General features: G+C 35.3%; 1 protein-coding gene and 1 long non-coding RNA gene across 2 annotated transcripts in view; both read left to right on the forward strand.

The window, feature by feature from the left end:
• FAM19A2 (family with sequence similarity 19 member A2, C-C motif chemokine like) overlaps positions 1–17,083 on the forward strand; it is a 50,872-nt gene that overhangs the window by 20,040 nt on the left and 13,749 nt on the right. The window contains exons 2-3 of the mRNA XM_026037248.1: positions 6,107–6,259; positions 7,313–7,437. Coding sequence (XP_025893033.1) covers positions 6,107–6,259; positions 7,313–7,437 — 278 coding nt within the window. The remainder of the gene's footprint in view (positions 1–6,106; positions 6,260–7,312; positions 7,438–17,083) is intronic.
• On the forward strand, positions 7,661–8,611 carry LOC112945608. The gene is made up of 2 exons (XR_003249046.1): positions 7,661–7,874; positions 8,513–8,611. It is a non-coding gene; the product is annotated as an uncharacterized LOC112945608 (long non-coding RNA).

Below are 17,083 nucleotides of genomic sequence, written 5' to 3' on the forward strand. Positions count from 1 at the left end.
TGGAAAAGTAATGATCAAGAGACTTAAAGAACAACTTTTGCCGGTGGACAAAATTTTCCTTTCAACAGGAAAATTTAATATTTGACTTGAATTTTACTCTAGGTTTGAATTACATAAATATTTTGAATGCATATGACATCAGTTGAATAAATAAGCAAATACCTAAGTAGTCATGTGAAATGTAGTAATAGCATGCAATAAGATAAGATTATCATTGTTTTTTCCTACTGATTCTACAGTGATTCTCCATGTGTCATCTGGAAAATAAAGCAGCATGAGTGCTCTTCCTGAGGTGCACTACAACCGTAACATGCCTCATTGTCACCATTGAGGACACAGGAATTACTGCTGTGGCTGTAATTGATTTTTCAGTTCACTGGCCAAACAGGAAAAAAAGACAAAAGGTTCTTCCCCCCCCCCCCCGCCATATTAATTTAAATATTTTGTTTTGAAAATAAAGCATCATTTAAATATGTTTTAAAATTTTCTGATATATTGTTAATGCAAAAAAAAAAAAAAAAGAAAGTGGAAACAATTATTTCTTGTCCCTTCTCAGCATGCTAAGATTTTGGTTTAATGTAACCAGATTTGCTTGGAATCTACATATAGTTACATTTCTTCAGTATTGATTTCTTAGCAAATGAGCCACTTATTAAAATGACAGTTCTAATGACAGCTTAAAACATGATTTACTAATCATATTTCATGATATCTTTCAGTCACATAGCTGGAATGTATGTCATCATTCAATCCATCACTGTAAGAGATGGAGTATAAACAGTCATCAGAATACATATATAAGATGCAAATCCAGTTGCAACTATGATTGATAAAGTAAAGCTGCTGATCAACTCCAAGTCTTTGGAGTTAAAGGTTTTTACATCAAGTAAAACCCCTTTATTTAAAGGGTTAAGGTATTTAAAGGTTATGCTCAGTAAAGTTCATGCTGATGCAAACATAATAGTGCTTTTTAGGGATTTGGTGTCTCACTGCATACCAGAGGCAATTAGATTATGACTAACATGGGGAAACACTTCTCCTTTTTCTGACTTCGGTCGTGCCAATTCTCCATCTGTCCTGTGAGGCAAAAATGAAGGTGTCTTGTGTTTTCTGTTCATGCAAGCTGACCTGAAGCCTGTAAGCCCAAAAGCTTCTCAGCTTTTTCCTGCTTGCAGTAATGGATGGTCTAATAAAATTTTGACTTCTAACATAAACTTCATATTTCATATAGTCTTAGATTATCACAACTGCAGACGTATCAACACTGGTAGTAGTAAAGTTTAATTAAATTAAATTTTGTTCCTTCCTTACTTGCTGTAGGGTGGATATATAAAAGAAGGAAATTGAAATTAATCGAGTGAAGGAGCTAGTCAATATATTTCTTTTTGTATGCTTTAAATCTTGGCTTAGCGGTGATTTCATAAGAGTTTGATTGCTTAGATGTGGCAGCTAGTAATGCTTATTAAACAATTGAAAAAAAATGTAATACTGTATGTGTGAGAGAGTGAGATTTTGCAAGTTAATTTGTATGCTTCCTATCTGCAGTGGCGCTAAGACTGATGTGACATATTGAAATTGCTGAAGTATAGAGGGATATTGTGCAGTTTCCATGTCAGTCTGCATGAACTGCACAGAGAAGAAAAACTCACTTTTTTTTTTTCAGGCCACTTAACAGTAGTACAGTAATTTAGAGGCAAATTTGGGAAATGGTACAGTCAAAGCACTAATTTTATTTATTTTCCTGATATCAATTACTACTTCCTTCTCCCCTCCCTCCCCCATTAAGTGTACTTCTTAAAATACTGCGGTACAGAATATTGACTAATCACTCCAGCAAAAGGATGAAGCAGGTTGATAATCTGCTGAAATATTATATGCTTTCCCTTGCAGATGGTTACTAAAAAAAAAGTAGTTCCATTATAGCTTTGAAATAATTACTCATGTGGTTAAGGTTTACATGAATAAAGAGTACTTATGTGAATATTTGAAAGACTATATCACTATAATATTTCATATGGGACATATTGCTGATTATACCCAAGATGACAAAGATGACAAAGTCTATATGATATTAAATGTAAATTGGATTGAAATTCATTGCTAAAAGACATTTCCACTCTTCTTGTTGCTGCTGATCTGTTGCTTCTTGTTTCAACTAGGACTCTAATTTTGTGAAGAGCTTAAAAAAAACATGCAGACACATGCAAGCAAAGCTTTGCACACTTGAAAAAATGTGATCACATGTTATCTGATCACAGAGTAAGTACCTGAAATGTAATAAAATGAAGCAAATGGATTAGCAGTGCTTGTAAGATGGTGTAGAAGCTGGTTTCCACAAGAGGAGGTGATGGAGCTGCCTGTCTCTGTGCCCAGGGCTGCATGCTCCTGCTGCTGCTCTCCAGCCAAAACTACTCTGCAGTCACTGTATCCAGCCCATCTAAATCTCTGGCTTACCATAAGGATCATCCAAGGGTAGTGTCTGTGAAAGCAAGAGATGAAAAGTGTGAGAAAATAGCCAGGCGTTCTTTTTGAGTAGCTCTCGCTGATTTAGTGGTATCACCAACTATTGTACCTATATATTCACAGGAAATATATAACAGAGCTTCATTTTGGAGATTTTTTTTTTCTTATTCTTTGTTTATACAGTGACTACTATGATGAGGAGGAGCCTGGGGCCCAAGGACGGAGAGAAGCTGTGACTTAATCTCATGTAGTCCAAGGCAAAATAATCTTTTCCTTGTTGTTAATGGTCAATGGATATATTAATGTGTAACCTATTCAGCTTTCAGCGAAGAACATTTTCTATGGCCTAGTAGATGGGTATCACAACTATGAATATAGTTAGACTATGATTATAGTTTTATGAGTATATAAGTGACTGCTAATAAAAGATTATCAGATCTTATGAACAATGGAATTTAGAAGACCACATTTTCTTGATTTTAGATTTATATATTTTGTGTATAATTGCAGGCATGTTTTCAATGTCCCAATATCACACAGATTTCTGGGAGAGTCACTGACAATTTCACTACATGAAAAATATTATAAAAATGACAGGTTAATTACAGGATATACTATTAATGGGTGAGATGTTATTATTTCTGTTTTCTAATCATGATAATATTACAGAGCTATATCTTCTAGAATTGGTATAAGTAGCTATTGGAGAAACTGCGCAGTCTGTACATATCTATATTAACACACTTTTATGGCATAATACATTTCTGAATCTCTTCAGTCTTTTTTCACATTGATTTCTGGAGGTATTATGTGCATTAGTAGAGATTGCAGGATTGAGTGTTTGCAGTGGTTTTGACTAATGATTTTCTTCAGATGCCAGAATGACATTCAATTCCTCAAACATTTTCTGCATAGCAAGCAGCATACTTGGAAGTCTGTGGCAGGAGAAGAAGAAGCAAACCCCAAATGTGAATTTCATAAAGTACTATTTTGGAATGGTTCAGTGGTTTAATGAGGTTAATTTGTATTAGGTTGTGGGAAAACTTTTGTCTAATGTATAGAGGCTTTCATTTCACGTGAATGTGACAGGTATTATACTTACTGCACTGCAACTTAATTATTTGGTAGCTAAGGAGCTGAAATCACTACATTTCCTCTCTAGGAATATTCTTAGCATACTCCAGATGGTGAATAGAAACTAGAGGAGAGCTGGCCTAGATTTTCAACATTTGAGATATCTTAGTATACTTTTCCAGGTTATTTTATTATTATATCTAGAAAACTTCAAAGTAGGTTTTTTAAAGATTCCCTAAAATACTATCTCATATCTTTTTTTTTAGTTCCATCCCATTTTCATGTCCTCACCCTTAAAAAACGCTGTGCCTTACTGTATGTGAGTTAGTGACCATTTCATTTAATTAGACTGCTTTCCCATAGAAGTCTGTAAATGCTTGATTTTCTCTCCCTAATTAGCAAGAAGTGAGACTTTCAAAAGTTTTGTTTCAGTATGAACTTTTCCCTTACAGCGTTTTACAGCAACTCTTTTAACCAACTTCCATTCCAGATGGCTAAAGGAGCACATAATTAGTACTTTATTTTCTCTTAGCAGGTATATTATGGCATTTCTGGAGACCTAGTGGAGCTGTGTAAAGCTGTTTAATAAGAGACCCAAGGAGACAAAATTTCAAGATCAGGGAGACATAATAGAATACAAATAAGGATTGAAAACTAATATAGAGAAAAATAAAGTGAGAACAAGTTCACAGCCTACCACTCACTAGATTTACTTCATTTTCTGAAGATTCTATATCTGTTTTGTTATACCTCTTTTAAAAAGCAAATCAGTGAATTTGTGCTAGCATATGTGGGTATAAAATGCAAATCTGCCTATCAAAATAAACATTAATGCAAATTTACAAAAGCAGAATCTATTTCTTCTAATATATGCTATACATAAGTATAATGTAGAATCGTTTTTTACCATATTAACAAATAAAGCTAGTTTAAAAAATTCTAAAAGTTATATTGAGAAAAATGAATGCAATTATTAAAATTGTTCCATTGGAAAATAAACCCGTGTAACTGTTTGGAATATAAATAAAAATAATTTTTATAGCAGAAAATAGTCTTAGTTGTAAAAATGTTTATTTAGCATCTCCCAAAGATATAAAGATACCAGATACTGCAAAGTTCCTACAGATAATGCTTCCTCTTCATCTAATGAATTAAAAAGCTTAATTTTTTAAAAAATATGCAGAAGGAGATTTTTTTCTTTTAGGTTTCTGATTTATGTATCACATTTCAGTGTATCACAATGTGACATGTTGTGGTTTAAGCAGTCGCTTTGTGTTATGTCATTCCAGCTGTAGGACGGCGTGATACTAAAGAGCATAATCTAAGCTGGCATAGTGCGCTGCAGCAAGTCGTTATAGAGATCACAGACTTTGCTCTAGCGAAAACTGCATAAGTGCTTGAATGCAAATTTTAGTAGTTTCTGTTTTGTTGATGAGGACCCAGATCCTCTAAGTAGCTGTACAGAAGCCTGTGGGCTCTGTCCCTAGGCACATCCTAGGGACAGGTCCATATCCTACCTCACTATTGTTATATATCCATGTATTATTATCCATGCTGGCCCTTTGGAGAGGTGAGAGTGTGCAGCAAGATCTGGGTGGATGCAATGATCATCATTGGGCCCCCGTAAGCCCTTCAGTATGGTCTCCTCCATGTGGAAGCTCTCATGTATGCTTTGCCTCTAGGCATGTACAAGTAGCTGAAACTTGTAACACATAGGCTTTGCAAAAAGATTTCAAATTGTTATGCGGCCGAAGAAAGAAAAGGACTTAGATACCCTCTTAAAATCTTTTGCTTCTCATGATTCAAAATTCAGATTTCTTCCTTTACTAGTTTGTGTATCAATGCCAACTAAAAGTTCATATTTCTTTTTCTCTTCCTTCAAATGGAAATGAACTGTTCCCAGAAACATCTGGACTGGTTTTTTTTTATTATTATTATTACTATTATTATTATTATTATTTTAGTGAACCAGTGAAAGTTCTTTCAAAATGCTTTTTTTTTTTTTGTTGTTCTAAATTGCAGAACACTTGTTAACTGGCTGCTGAACTATAAGGGCAGTTTGCATTTATTTTCTCCTCTTACCTTATCTTGCCTTATCTTGGATATTGGGTAATGAAAATTGTCCTGTTGCCCCATATGTTTGGAAAGCTTTGATCCTCTGTGTTCCCAGACTTTATTTACAGTGCCAGGTTTAAATGTGATTCCTCAGTAATTTTTTTTCCTGCTTTTTATTTGAGGACAGTCACTGTCCTCAGAAAGGATGGACAGATATTGTAGGATATCAAAATTTGCATCTGCCCTGTACATAAATTTTGGAGACAAAGATTCTGAAAACATAGTAAAGTATTTAAAGTTTATAACATTTCTCTTTCAAGGTTTATCCCTCAAGAAAGAAAGAAACAAACAAACAAACTGTACATTTTAGTGTTAGTGTCATTGGAATATTAGTTTCATGCATCGCAGATTGCCTCACAGATCGAAGTTTAATGTATCTCTAATTACAAAAATCACAAACAGTATAATGGTGCCTAGCAATGTGATCCAGTTACGCATCTTCTTATTTGCACAGCTCACCATGTTAAAACTGGGACCTGTGAAGTGGTGGCGCTCCACAGATGTTGTAATAAGAACAAGATAGAAGAAAGGTCGCAGACGGTGAAGTGCTCCTGCTTCCCTGGGCAGGTAGCAGGTACCACCCGGGCAGCTCCTTCTTGTGTTGATGGTGCGACTCCTTCTATTGCTTCCTTTTGCTGCAGCTTGCTAAGGGGGTGGAGGGGATGTGCCAGGCTTAGTTATCAAGGAGAACCACTCCATTACAATTAGCAGTATTTAAAATACGAGTAGGAAGGCTCATTTTGAAGGGCACGCCTGAGGTGACTATAAGGAAGATAGGGAAAATAATTGTTTGATATTACTCTGTGCAAGTGCTAAGCAAAATTATTAGATGCCAGCAAAGGAGACCCCTTGAGAAGCTAAATTTGATTTAACTTAGAAGAGTGCCCTCAGTGTTGTATCAAATTCACTTAATTGAAGTGAATTAAAAGTCTTTATGCAAAATCTGCATAACTTTCATATGCTGTAGACTTACAATTTACTGTAGAGAAAAGAACAAACAAATTGATAGTAGATAAAATAATGCTGGCTTTATTTACACTCTTTTAATACCAGCACTTTTTAGAGAACTTTCTATTCACAGTATGATATTGAAGTTTTCCATACAAATGTGTCATGGGTTCATATGTTTTGTTTGGGAAAATCCTGGTTCATTTTTCATATCTTTTTTTCTGAAAGAAGAGCAGGACTGATCCACTGTATACATGCTATCTTTACTATTGAAATGTTATTCACCATCAAAGAAGCTGTAAATATACAAACTTTGGGAATAAATTTAATCAGCCTAACTAGACTATATTAGTAGTTTACACAAAACATACTAACTAAAAGAAGAATCTTTGCTTAAAACCTAAAACTGTTAGCATAAAAAAAAAAAAAAAAAAAAGAGGTTTGGAAAGAAATGCTATAAAAATAATTCTAGAAGTACAGCTAAAAAGGGAAAAAAATAATAGAGGAATTGACTTGGATGCAGACAGCACCATGTACAAATTCAGGCTTATTTTGTTATGCAGATTCTGAGCTGGCTGCAAGTCACAGCATAGCTGTCAGTTAATATATTTCTCAGATTCTCTTGGAAAATAAATCAGATAATGCAGCATAATGACATACTGAATCCTCCATTTCAAGAACAAGCAGATGTGTTTGTTTTCTTCTCTTGTAGCTTCAATAGTGGAGCAGAAATGGTGGTGCCACATGCAGCCATGTCTTGAAGGGGAAGAATGTAAAGTTCTTCCAGATCGGAAGGGATGGAGCTGTTCCTCTGGGAATAAAGTGAAAACAACTAGGGTAGGTATGATACCAACCTGACATGTTACCAACAGGTACAAAAAGCGCACAGGAAACTGGGTGCACTCAGAAGACAACAGCTGAGAAGAATAAAGCATGAGAAGAGCATCGTATTGAGATTGGACTTTTTGGTCTGGCAGTTTTTTTTTCAGCTTTCTTTGCAATTGTTTGGTCATGGTAAGCAGTTTGCCAGACATTCTCAGGTGAGCAACAGAGACAATAGAGTTGACCCCTTTTTCAGCTACCGATAATAATCACATGTATTACATTTTGGTATATATTTTATTCTGCAACCACTAGCACAAAGCCTATAAATCCACCTAGGCTCTATGTAATATTTGAAATGCACAAGACATTCATTTACAGGAGAGAAGACAAATGAATTTTTGTCAGCAACATGGAATTACAATGTTTCTACACTGAAACTGCTGAACATGGTAAGTAAGCACTTAATGTGTCATTACTTAATGATCTTCTGGTTCTTTCTGTTTGTATAACTGAGAATTACTATAACATTTTGACTGGGTTTCAGTACGTTCATTTTCTCCGTTTGGCACTTTTTGTGTTTTTGGTTCAAAATTGAATTAACAGGGTTACATCTAACTCTCACCAAATGCAGTATCTGAAAAAAAATAAACCCATTGTAATCTCAGCTTTCTAGGAGCTAACAGAAACAAAAGAATAACAAATTCCTCTGATAACTCCTCACATTAATCGTTCAGATTTCCTAAAGCCACAGCTTGGGAATCTTTTCAGGGTCAGTATAATGCTTACTCTATACAAAGCAGATTAAAAATCTGCCCTAAACAAACATATGCATATGTGCAAGCATGAACACCTTCGTCCCTGCACATCTCCAGGTGTACACAATGACAGTTTTGTTTGTGCATTTTTAATAATTGCTTGTGGTATCAAGCCATAATTGGCCAGTGTGGTATTTATTCTGTGTTGATGTGTGTGTGCATTTATGTCATTTGATTGAAACCTTTGTATAGACCCTAAGTCTGCGATACGTCCTGGCTGTAGTGCACTGTAGTGTGTACTGATTGAATTATACACCTTCTGTTTCATACAGAGCTCTGCATGTCTGCTGCTTCTCTATTTATGAGGCTTTAAAACATTTTGCCATCCTTTCAAGGAAGAATACTTCTTCAGTGTTTGATGTACCATTCCACTCCTGACTCTTCTCTTGAATGTGTTTCCTCTGAAGCTAGCCTTGCTGAATGCTGCCTACACGTAACTTTGAACATGCTAAGGCAAATTACATTATATGCATGTAGAATATGTTAGATAAAATTTAATAGTGTTGGAACAGAAAGAAAAGGTATTGTGAGTGTTTGGAAATGCTATTGAGTCCTTTCTTTTGATTGTCTTTTCTATTTCTTCCCGATAAATTGCTGTCTTCTACTTAGGTGCAAATTGTCTTATTTAGATCCTGTGATCTCAAGGCTAAGATCTATAGAGATATATGTATAGTGCTACACACATTTGTCCTAGTTTCTGATGCATTTATACATAGTACAGTTAGCTTTAAAGTATACAGTCCGTTTTATATTTAATGTGTAGGCTTAAAAAGCAGTAATCAATAATGGGAATATGTGCAGCAAAATAGATCACAGAAAGGAGAGATTGCAGTAAGAGACTCCTTAAAGAGGCTTCATTGTCAATATATTTGTTGAAAGAAAGGCTTTTCTCCATTGGTTGAGATTAGGAAGCTCTCTCTTTCTTTAGGAATAGGCAGAAATTCAGAGGTCCTGTCCTCTTGGACTTGTGCCTCTGCTACAGGACTACTTCTTTATGGGATTCAGCCTTCTCTTGTCCTTCATGGTAGCCACTTGGAATTGATCTCGTGGCTCTTCAGAAGAAATGCTGTGGAAAAGCCAGTCCTTTGCTCAGTTTGACATGATGTGCACTGATTGTATAGTCATCACCACAGTCATGTTGGAAGAATATTCCATTTCCTGAAATTTCCTTTGTTTTTTTTTGCCCATTTTGTTCATTTTGTGTCTGTTGTCCCCTTCTTCCCTCATTTCCCACACCTCTTCAGAGCCTGTTTGAGGAAATACTAAACTTCAGTTCAAATTTCTAACTAGCTCTCGGTCTCAGTCACTATGATCAGCTAGTTAAATGGTTGAAGATCTGTCATTCCAGATGCAGGATGCTGAGGATTTCATAGAAATCCTTCTGATGCTCAGAAAAATATACATTGCTACTAGGAAGGTGAGTGATTCTTTGTGTTAAAAGAGTAGCTTATTTTCAAAAAGCAAGTACTTTCCCCTAATATGTGATGGCTACATTGCTTTTGTAGCTCCTTTTCTGTTCCCCAAAGGCTAGAAATAAAAGGAAGAATTCTAAAGCTCTCTGGTTTCAAACACCCTTTTGAGACAAATGATAAAGAACTGTACAGAGAGTCCGTATTAAGAAATCATGAATAAAAAGCCTCTGATTGTCAAATTAAATAACCCGCATGTGATTATCATAGATAATGTAGAAGTATAAAGGAACAAAGGGAACTGAACATTTTGGATGATTTCAGTAGACCATGGAAAATCCTTGTGAAAGTTTTCCTAGAAGGCCTAAAAAATTATTAGATCTGTATTCACCTCTAAATATTTTTTGTACATTTGCCTTCTTCGTGTGTAGCAGAAGTAACCTAATTAACTCCTGTTCTACAGGATAGAAGATTCAAAAGCAGCACCAATATTCTGTATCTCAGCCTGTTCATAGTGCAATATTATGTGAGAGAGAAAAACAGCAATAGGAAGGAAGTACTTTAGCATATTTACTCATACTGCTATAGAGACTGATGATACCAGCTTCTTGATACGTATGATATCAGTCACTTTTTGCTAAAAGGACAAGTGAGTAATGAGAAAAAAATAATTGATTTTTTAAAATGTGATAAACTTGAGGCTTTGCATTTTGTTCAGATGTAGGGATACAATAAGGTTAGGCATGAATAATGAATTAGAATGAGTGTGGATGTTGTTGTACTCAGAATTCAAATGTTAAGAACGATGAGGTTGAAATTATTTGCCCTATGAATGGAAACACAAGTATTTTGGAAAGATTTTACAGTGGAACCACATTTCCTAATTTGCCTGCATATAGTTTATAGTGGGAGAGGTCTGACATTAAGAATTAATTACAGAAAAGCAATGGAAAGGGGAAGTAAAAGTGTGGGTGTGTGAAATGGTCTCATAAACTCAGGCATTGACTTTGAATTAGTTATATTACATCTATGTAGTCTGCGGGAGGGATGGCAGAGTGGGAATGACATTTTAGAAAGTATTTTTTTGACTTCGTATAAAAATTTATATTTGCTTTCTTAAGTATTACATTAATATAAAAGAGGATGTTCATAAACAGTTTAGTAGGATTATGAAATAAATACAGAGTTGAGATTTATTAGGTAAGCTGTGGCATTCTCCTCCAGGCTGAAACAATCTTGTGAATGGAAGTGACTGATTTTTTTTTCTGTATGTCTATCCTCAATGTTTTAATAAATAAAGACTTTTTTTTGTCTTGTTACCTCCTTTACATAATTTTTTAAAAATGTAAAAAAGGAGGGAAAACAGTTGTTTACTTTTGATTTTTTTTCCCCACAACCTCCTTCTGGTACAGTTACCTTCATTCAAAGTTTCTTCTTGACAGTGTTTTCTTTCCTTTTTTGCAAAACAAGGAAACTGTCTTTTAAAAACAGGAGATTTTCACACTATTTCGAGACACCCGCATATGGTTAATATTATGAATGCAATTGACATCCATAATCTCCTTCTTAATAGACTCACATACAAATATGTATGTCTAAGTTAAAACTGTAAAATACCACAGAAAAGCCAGAGATGAGATTATTTTCTTATCAAAAAGAATATACTGGAATACTGAATATTGCTTTCAAAAAGCTGTTTCAAGAAGAGGCAAAGAGCATTGATATGAAACTACTCTTGCAAAATACAAATAAGCATAGCATGGCTGGGGAAATAGGCTGGAAATAGCTAAGCTGAGGCATAATGATTTGGCATGATTGTGCCAATGACTATTTGCTCTATTGCTTAGCTTTTGGTGAGAAGAATGTATATTATTATTATTATATATTATATATGTATATTATTATTAAGGCCAATGGGATCCTGGCCTGCATCAGGAGGAGTGTTGCCAGCAGGTCAAGGGAGGTGATTCTGCCCCTCTACTCAGCTCTGGTGAGGCTGCACCTGGAGTACTGTGTGCAGTTTTGGGCTCCCCAGTATAAGAGGGACATGGAGCTTCTCGAGAGGGTCCAGCGGAGAGCAACTAAGATAATTAAGGGGCGGGAACATCTCTCATATGAGGAGAGACTGAGTGTGTTGGTCCTGTTTAGCTTGGAGAAGAGAAGGCTGAGAGGGGATATGATTAACATGTGTAAGTTCATGAAGGGAGAATGTAGGGAGGAAGGGGACAAGCTCTTCTCATTGGTGGCCAGTGACAGGACAAGGGGTAATAAGTTGAAACACAGGAAGTTTGATCTCCATGTGAGGAAGAACTTCTTCACTGTGAGGGTGCCAGAGCCCTGGCACAGGCTGCCCAGGGAGGCTGTGGAGTCTCCTTCTCTGGAGATCTTCAAAACCCACCTGGATGCTGCCCTGTGCCCCGTGCTCTGGGTGTCCCTGCCTGAGCAGGAAGGTCGGACTAGATGATCTCTAGAGGTGCCTTCCAACCTTAACCATTCTGTGATTCTGTGATATTATACAGTTTCATATAATCTTTCTTATATAATGTATGCAACTAAGATATACGAGCATGCTCACAGATTCATGAAGACTGAATTAAAAACTACTGTAGTCACAGGTTTCCAAAATCTGTGACCTTCAACGCTTTTAAAAAGTATATCTGATTGCAAATTATAAATTAAATTTTTTTACTACCTTTTAAATATTATTTTTTCCTACATATCTTGTCTTGAGTGTGGGGAAGTATAGTAAATGGTGTGTGCTGAGTTTTATCTTGAGATCTCGGAACTGTAACATAGTGGAAATAGTGTGCAGTCAAGCCCAAGGATGAACTGGAAGTTCTCATGGGCTGCAGAGATTTGATACAAGCTGAGGTCTTTTCAGAGATGGTGATTTGATGTTACATTAAGTTGTAGGGCGAATATATACTGATATTTTCCATGTGAAATAGTATCTTGTCCTCAAGCTTTTAGTTTGACCTAGGTAAAATGGCTAGCACCAGTTCTAACTAATCAGTACTAATATCTGATTAAAAATTGGAATTCATCTGACTGTGTGTGAGTTTGGATTCTCTAAAGGAAGATAACTCAGCTGATGCTCTAGACTGTCTTTGTAGTTTTGGAGGGAATTGTTCACTTCTAGAGAACAATTAATCTCTAACCTTAGGAGGTGCCTATTTCTCCCCAGAACACTAAAGGAAATCTACAATGACTATCTTAGCATCTAACATTTAGATGGAAAGGGAAGATGGTGGTACTCTTTAACATGGACTTAACATGTCCCCTCATTCTTTGTCAGTTTGGGAATTTTTAACTTAAGCTATTAACAAATGCAATATAAGAGAAATTTCAGTAGTCATATTCTGAAGACACACAACTGCAAACTAACTAGGTTAATCATACTGTGATGAGCAACATGCTGAACAATCTAACTTGCAGCAGAAACCGGCAACCAATGCGTGCCGTTTAGAATTGACTTGCTGGTATAATGAAAGTAATGATGAAATAGAAATTAAACAAAAATACCTGAAATGTTGCATACTGGGAACAGATTATTAATCTTGGACAATTTCAACATGATGCAAGTGAACAAAATATTTTCTGATTAACAGGTGCTAGTAGTATTTTTACATGAGTTGTAAAATACCCCATTTTGGAAATGAATATCCAACTTTTGGAAGTGCCGAGCACCTACATTTTTATGAGAAACAGAAAGAATTGGAATTGTCACTCTGAAAACTAGCTATTATTTTTTAATCTATGGGGAAAAGACACTCCCGTAGAGAAAGAAATCAAATATATTTAATATATTACTATGTAACTATATTCCAAACCAATATTAGAAATAGAGTACTGTAAAAAATATAAAATAAATATTTCAGAGATAGAGAGATATAAAAGAGAAATATTACAGGGACAGAAATAAATCCATATTGAGTATATTTATCTACATTCCAAATCCAAATTTGCTTTCCAAATCAATACCAGAGATAGACGACTAGTGTGAAAAATAACAGGAATATTGCCAGGATGAGGAGAAATCCATACTCAGCATGTTTATCTACATTCCAAAACAATATTGAAGAGAGCCTGAAGTCAGATATTTGTAATATTCCATTTAATCTAATTTTGAATTATGGCATCTAGAATTTAAAGAAGGAAACAACTGAATAACATTTTTGGAAGAGGACAAGGTATGCCATCTAAACACAACAGCTGGGTCTGTGTGAAGCCAAATGTGCTCAGCACGTAAATTCCCCTGCTCTGAATCAATGCACTCTTGCTGCTATTGATACTGCTTATAGTTTTTTCCTGTCTTCCTCTTTCTCATTTGTAGCTGCTGGATTGTTTCTAAATTAATTACAGCTGCTGATGGCAGAGGCAGTGCTTTCATTTATACTTCAGTTTATAAAATATGTTGTTCATAACACTTTCAGCACAAAAGAACGAAGATGCTCCCATCAGGCATCTTATAGCAATGCTTTGCTAAGGAGGCCAAAGGAAGAGAGCTAGAGGGAGGATGGTAATTACCAATATTTCCAGCATCAGCATTAATAATGAGCCAACTGCTACATGTCTGTCACAGTCACCACTTGAATAAGGCAATGTGATAAAGGAGGGTAAAATGTGTTGCTGGATACGAAAAGAAAAGGAAATTAGTCTTGAAAGTAAGCCTAGTGTTAGCATCAGCAATGTTCCATATTGTTCTCTGCTCCTTTGCATCAGCAGCAGATGCAGAGCCCCTTTAACCAGCAGAGAAGGAGAAAGTGGAAAAGATATTGGTTTGCTCTGCCAAAGATGAAAGAATTATCGATGTTGTGGTAGCCTCCCACTTTTTTATTTCTTTTCCTTCTTCCAGGCATTTCAGAAACAACAGTAGCGATGATGTATAATCAGAATATTTAAAAATTCATAATTTAGGTATTATATATGGTAGTTTCTAGAATGTTTCTGATGGATCACAACTACCTTCTGATGGTAGTTGTGGACAGGTAATTGTGCTAGAACCATGCTAATATAGCAATGCATTTCTCAACGGATGTTTTTTCAGTGTAAAGCCACTACCTTCCTTCATCACATGAACTGATTTGCCTTTTGCTTTGACTGTTTTGAAACCTGAAATACTGACCTTTCAGGTGTTAGTAGTAAATCATTACAGAAATAGCTTCTCCTTCAATTCTTTGAGGGGCTGTACTGTAACTACTTGGGCAGCTATACAGTAAGCTACTTCACTGTAAAACTACAAAGCTTCCGTCTATAGACTCTTCACCTGTACCTTAGTGAACATTTATAGCAAAAATATGTATATGTGTACACTGTCAAGCATATATCTAGTGTATTTCTACAACGTCTTTGCAATTCATAAAAAGGACATGGTTACAATACAGGGAAGTACAGACTGTATGGACTGGGGAAAATATTAGCCATGGAAAAGAGAGATTGCACTATATGATAGTCTCTTTATTGCCTTGGAATCTCTTTCTCAAGCCTATGGTTAATCTGTCACTAGAAGAAATTTGCAGCTGTCTCAGCATGTTTCTCATTGCTACCTCAGAGACCCACTGTATCTAATCAGTCATCAAAATAGCAATATTTATACATGTGTAAACAATGCTTAAATATTTTCACAGTATGTTCAGATCTTCATAAAAATATATACACATTTCAGGAGACAACTTAGCTGGGAAGCTGAGGATGGAAATAGGATGAAACTTCCTGGGGTCAGGAAGTTAGCTTCTTATATTAGTCAGAAATTATTGTGTTGATTTACTGTTAAAATTTCTTTACTGTGAAGTAAGCACTGTGTTAGCATATAAAAAAGTTCCTGTTTTTGTTGGGAGTTTAGCCCTACAGCTTTATGATAATCATTTATAGGTCAGAAATCTAGACTAGTCACAGTCCTTGCACCAAAGGCAATTTTTTACAAAAAAGTCATATGTCAATGGGACTAATAATCAAAAGGACTAAAAAGAAGGGAATCAAGGTAATGACCCAGGCAGTAGGAATATTCCATCATGCTATGCAGGAGCTTTGAAGTAGAAGTAACAGTTTAGTACTAAACTTTCACACTACCAAATGACTGTAAATGCAGAAAATCCAAATCATGTGTGAAATTAAGTACAAAGTTCTTTAAAGATATACCTGAATGCCAGAAATGCAAAAGTTAACACTATAGTACTGTCTGGTTGGACCTATTTTCTGGTCTTTGTTCTTTCGTTTCATACTCATCACTCCTATAGCATAAATATGGAATTATTTAGGAATTTTTGATCTGATCATAAAGTGGAACAAGAGTCTTATTCCAAATCCTTTGAAATCTGGAAAAAAAGAAGATTTTTCTTCTGGAAAAAAGTTTCAAAATCGAGAAGGTTTAGAAATAGGTTCATAAAAGTCTGAATATTGACATTTTGGGGCACATTGCAGTGTTACAGACAAAATCACAGAATGCAAAGTGCAGTAATATTTTATGGAAAGGTCAAGATAACATTCAACATCCACCAAATTTCAGTATCAAATTTTGCATTCATTTCTGGCTTTCAGAGTCCTACGGATAACTATATAAGGAATGAAAGAACATCAGGAGAATGAGATAAGGACAGTGATAATGGGTATAATTCTTTTGGAAAGAAGGGGCTTATTTATATATTACTTGAAAGAAAATTATTATTTCAAATACAGGAATAACAGTTTTTTTTTTTAATTTGAAGCTTTTGCATAGAAATTGTCCTGACATTTTCATCCCTTGTTGCATATCCTCTTGGTTACAGTAGCTCCCATCTCTATCTTTTCAGATGGGTTCCACATTATTTTTTTTTTTTGTGAGAAGACACAATGTACAAATCATAATAAATGAAATGTATTTGTTGATATATTTTTATGAGGGGATAATTTTTCTTAAGGTAAGAGTGCATACACATCCATTGTAAAGCATTATGTTAGCTTCTGTGCAACCTGAATACTGATGGAATTAATTACTCTAAAATTAAAAGAAAAAAAAATGTAATATTTGAGATTTGGATTTCAGTTGCCTATCATTAATTAACTAATCAAACATGACTTTCTTCCACATAAGACTCGTCCACTCCTTCAGTCCAGCCAAGAGGTTTTCTGCCTTTGTCCCAAAAGATTCCACTTGTGATTTTCCTTTTTTATTTATTTATTTTTGAGTTTTCCCTTTTCTGGCATATTTGAGATACAGTCCTTATTTCTGGAGGTTATTTTCTGCTTCTATGATGGAAAATAAGAATGAGTTCTGAAGGCTCCTTCATTTCCCCAATAAGTTGAAAAGACTCGATACTGAAATCAAAGATGTTTCTACTCTTGTTCACAGCTCCGTTTTCTATCAGTCTCTTGCTGTAATAGAACAGTTGTTTGACTATCCAGTAGTCCTCTTTATTTTTCCTAGAAAATCCTAGTGATCTTTAATTACCTCATACA

This window comes from Nothoprocta perdicaria, unplaced genomic scaffold (assembly GCF_003342845.1).
Source record: "Nothoprocta perdicaria isolate Ctin4 unplaced genomic scaffold, notPer1 scaffold_194, whole genome shotgun sequence".
Lineage (NCBI taxonomy): Eukaryota > Metazoa > Chordata > Aves > Tinamiformes > Tinamidae > Nothoprocta > Nothoprocta perdicaria.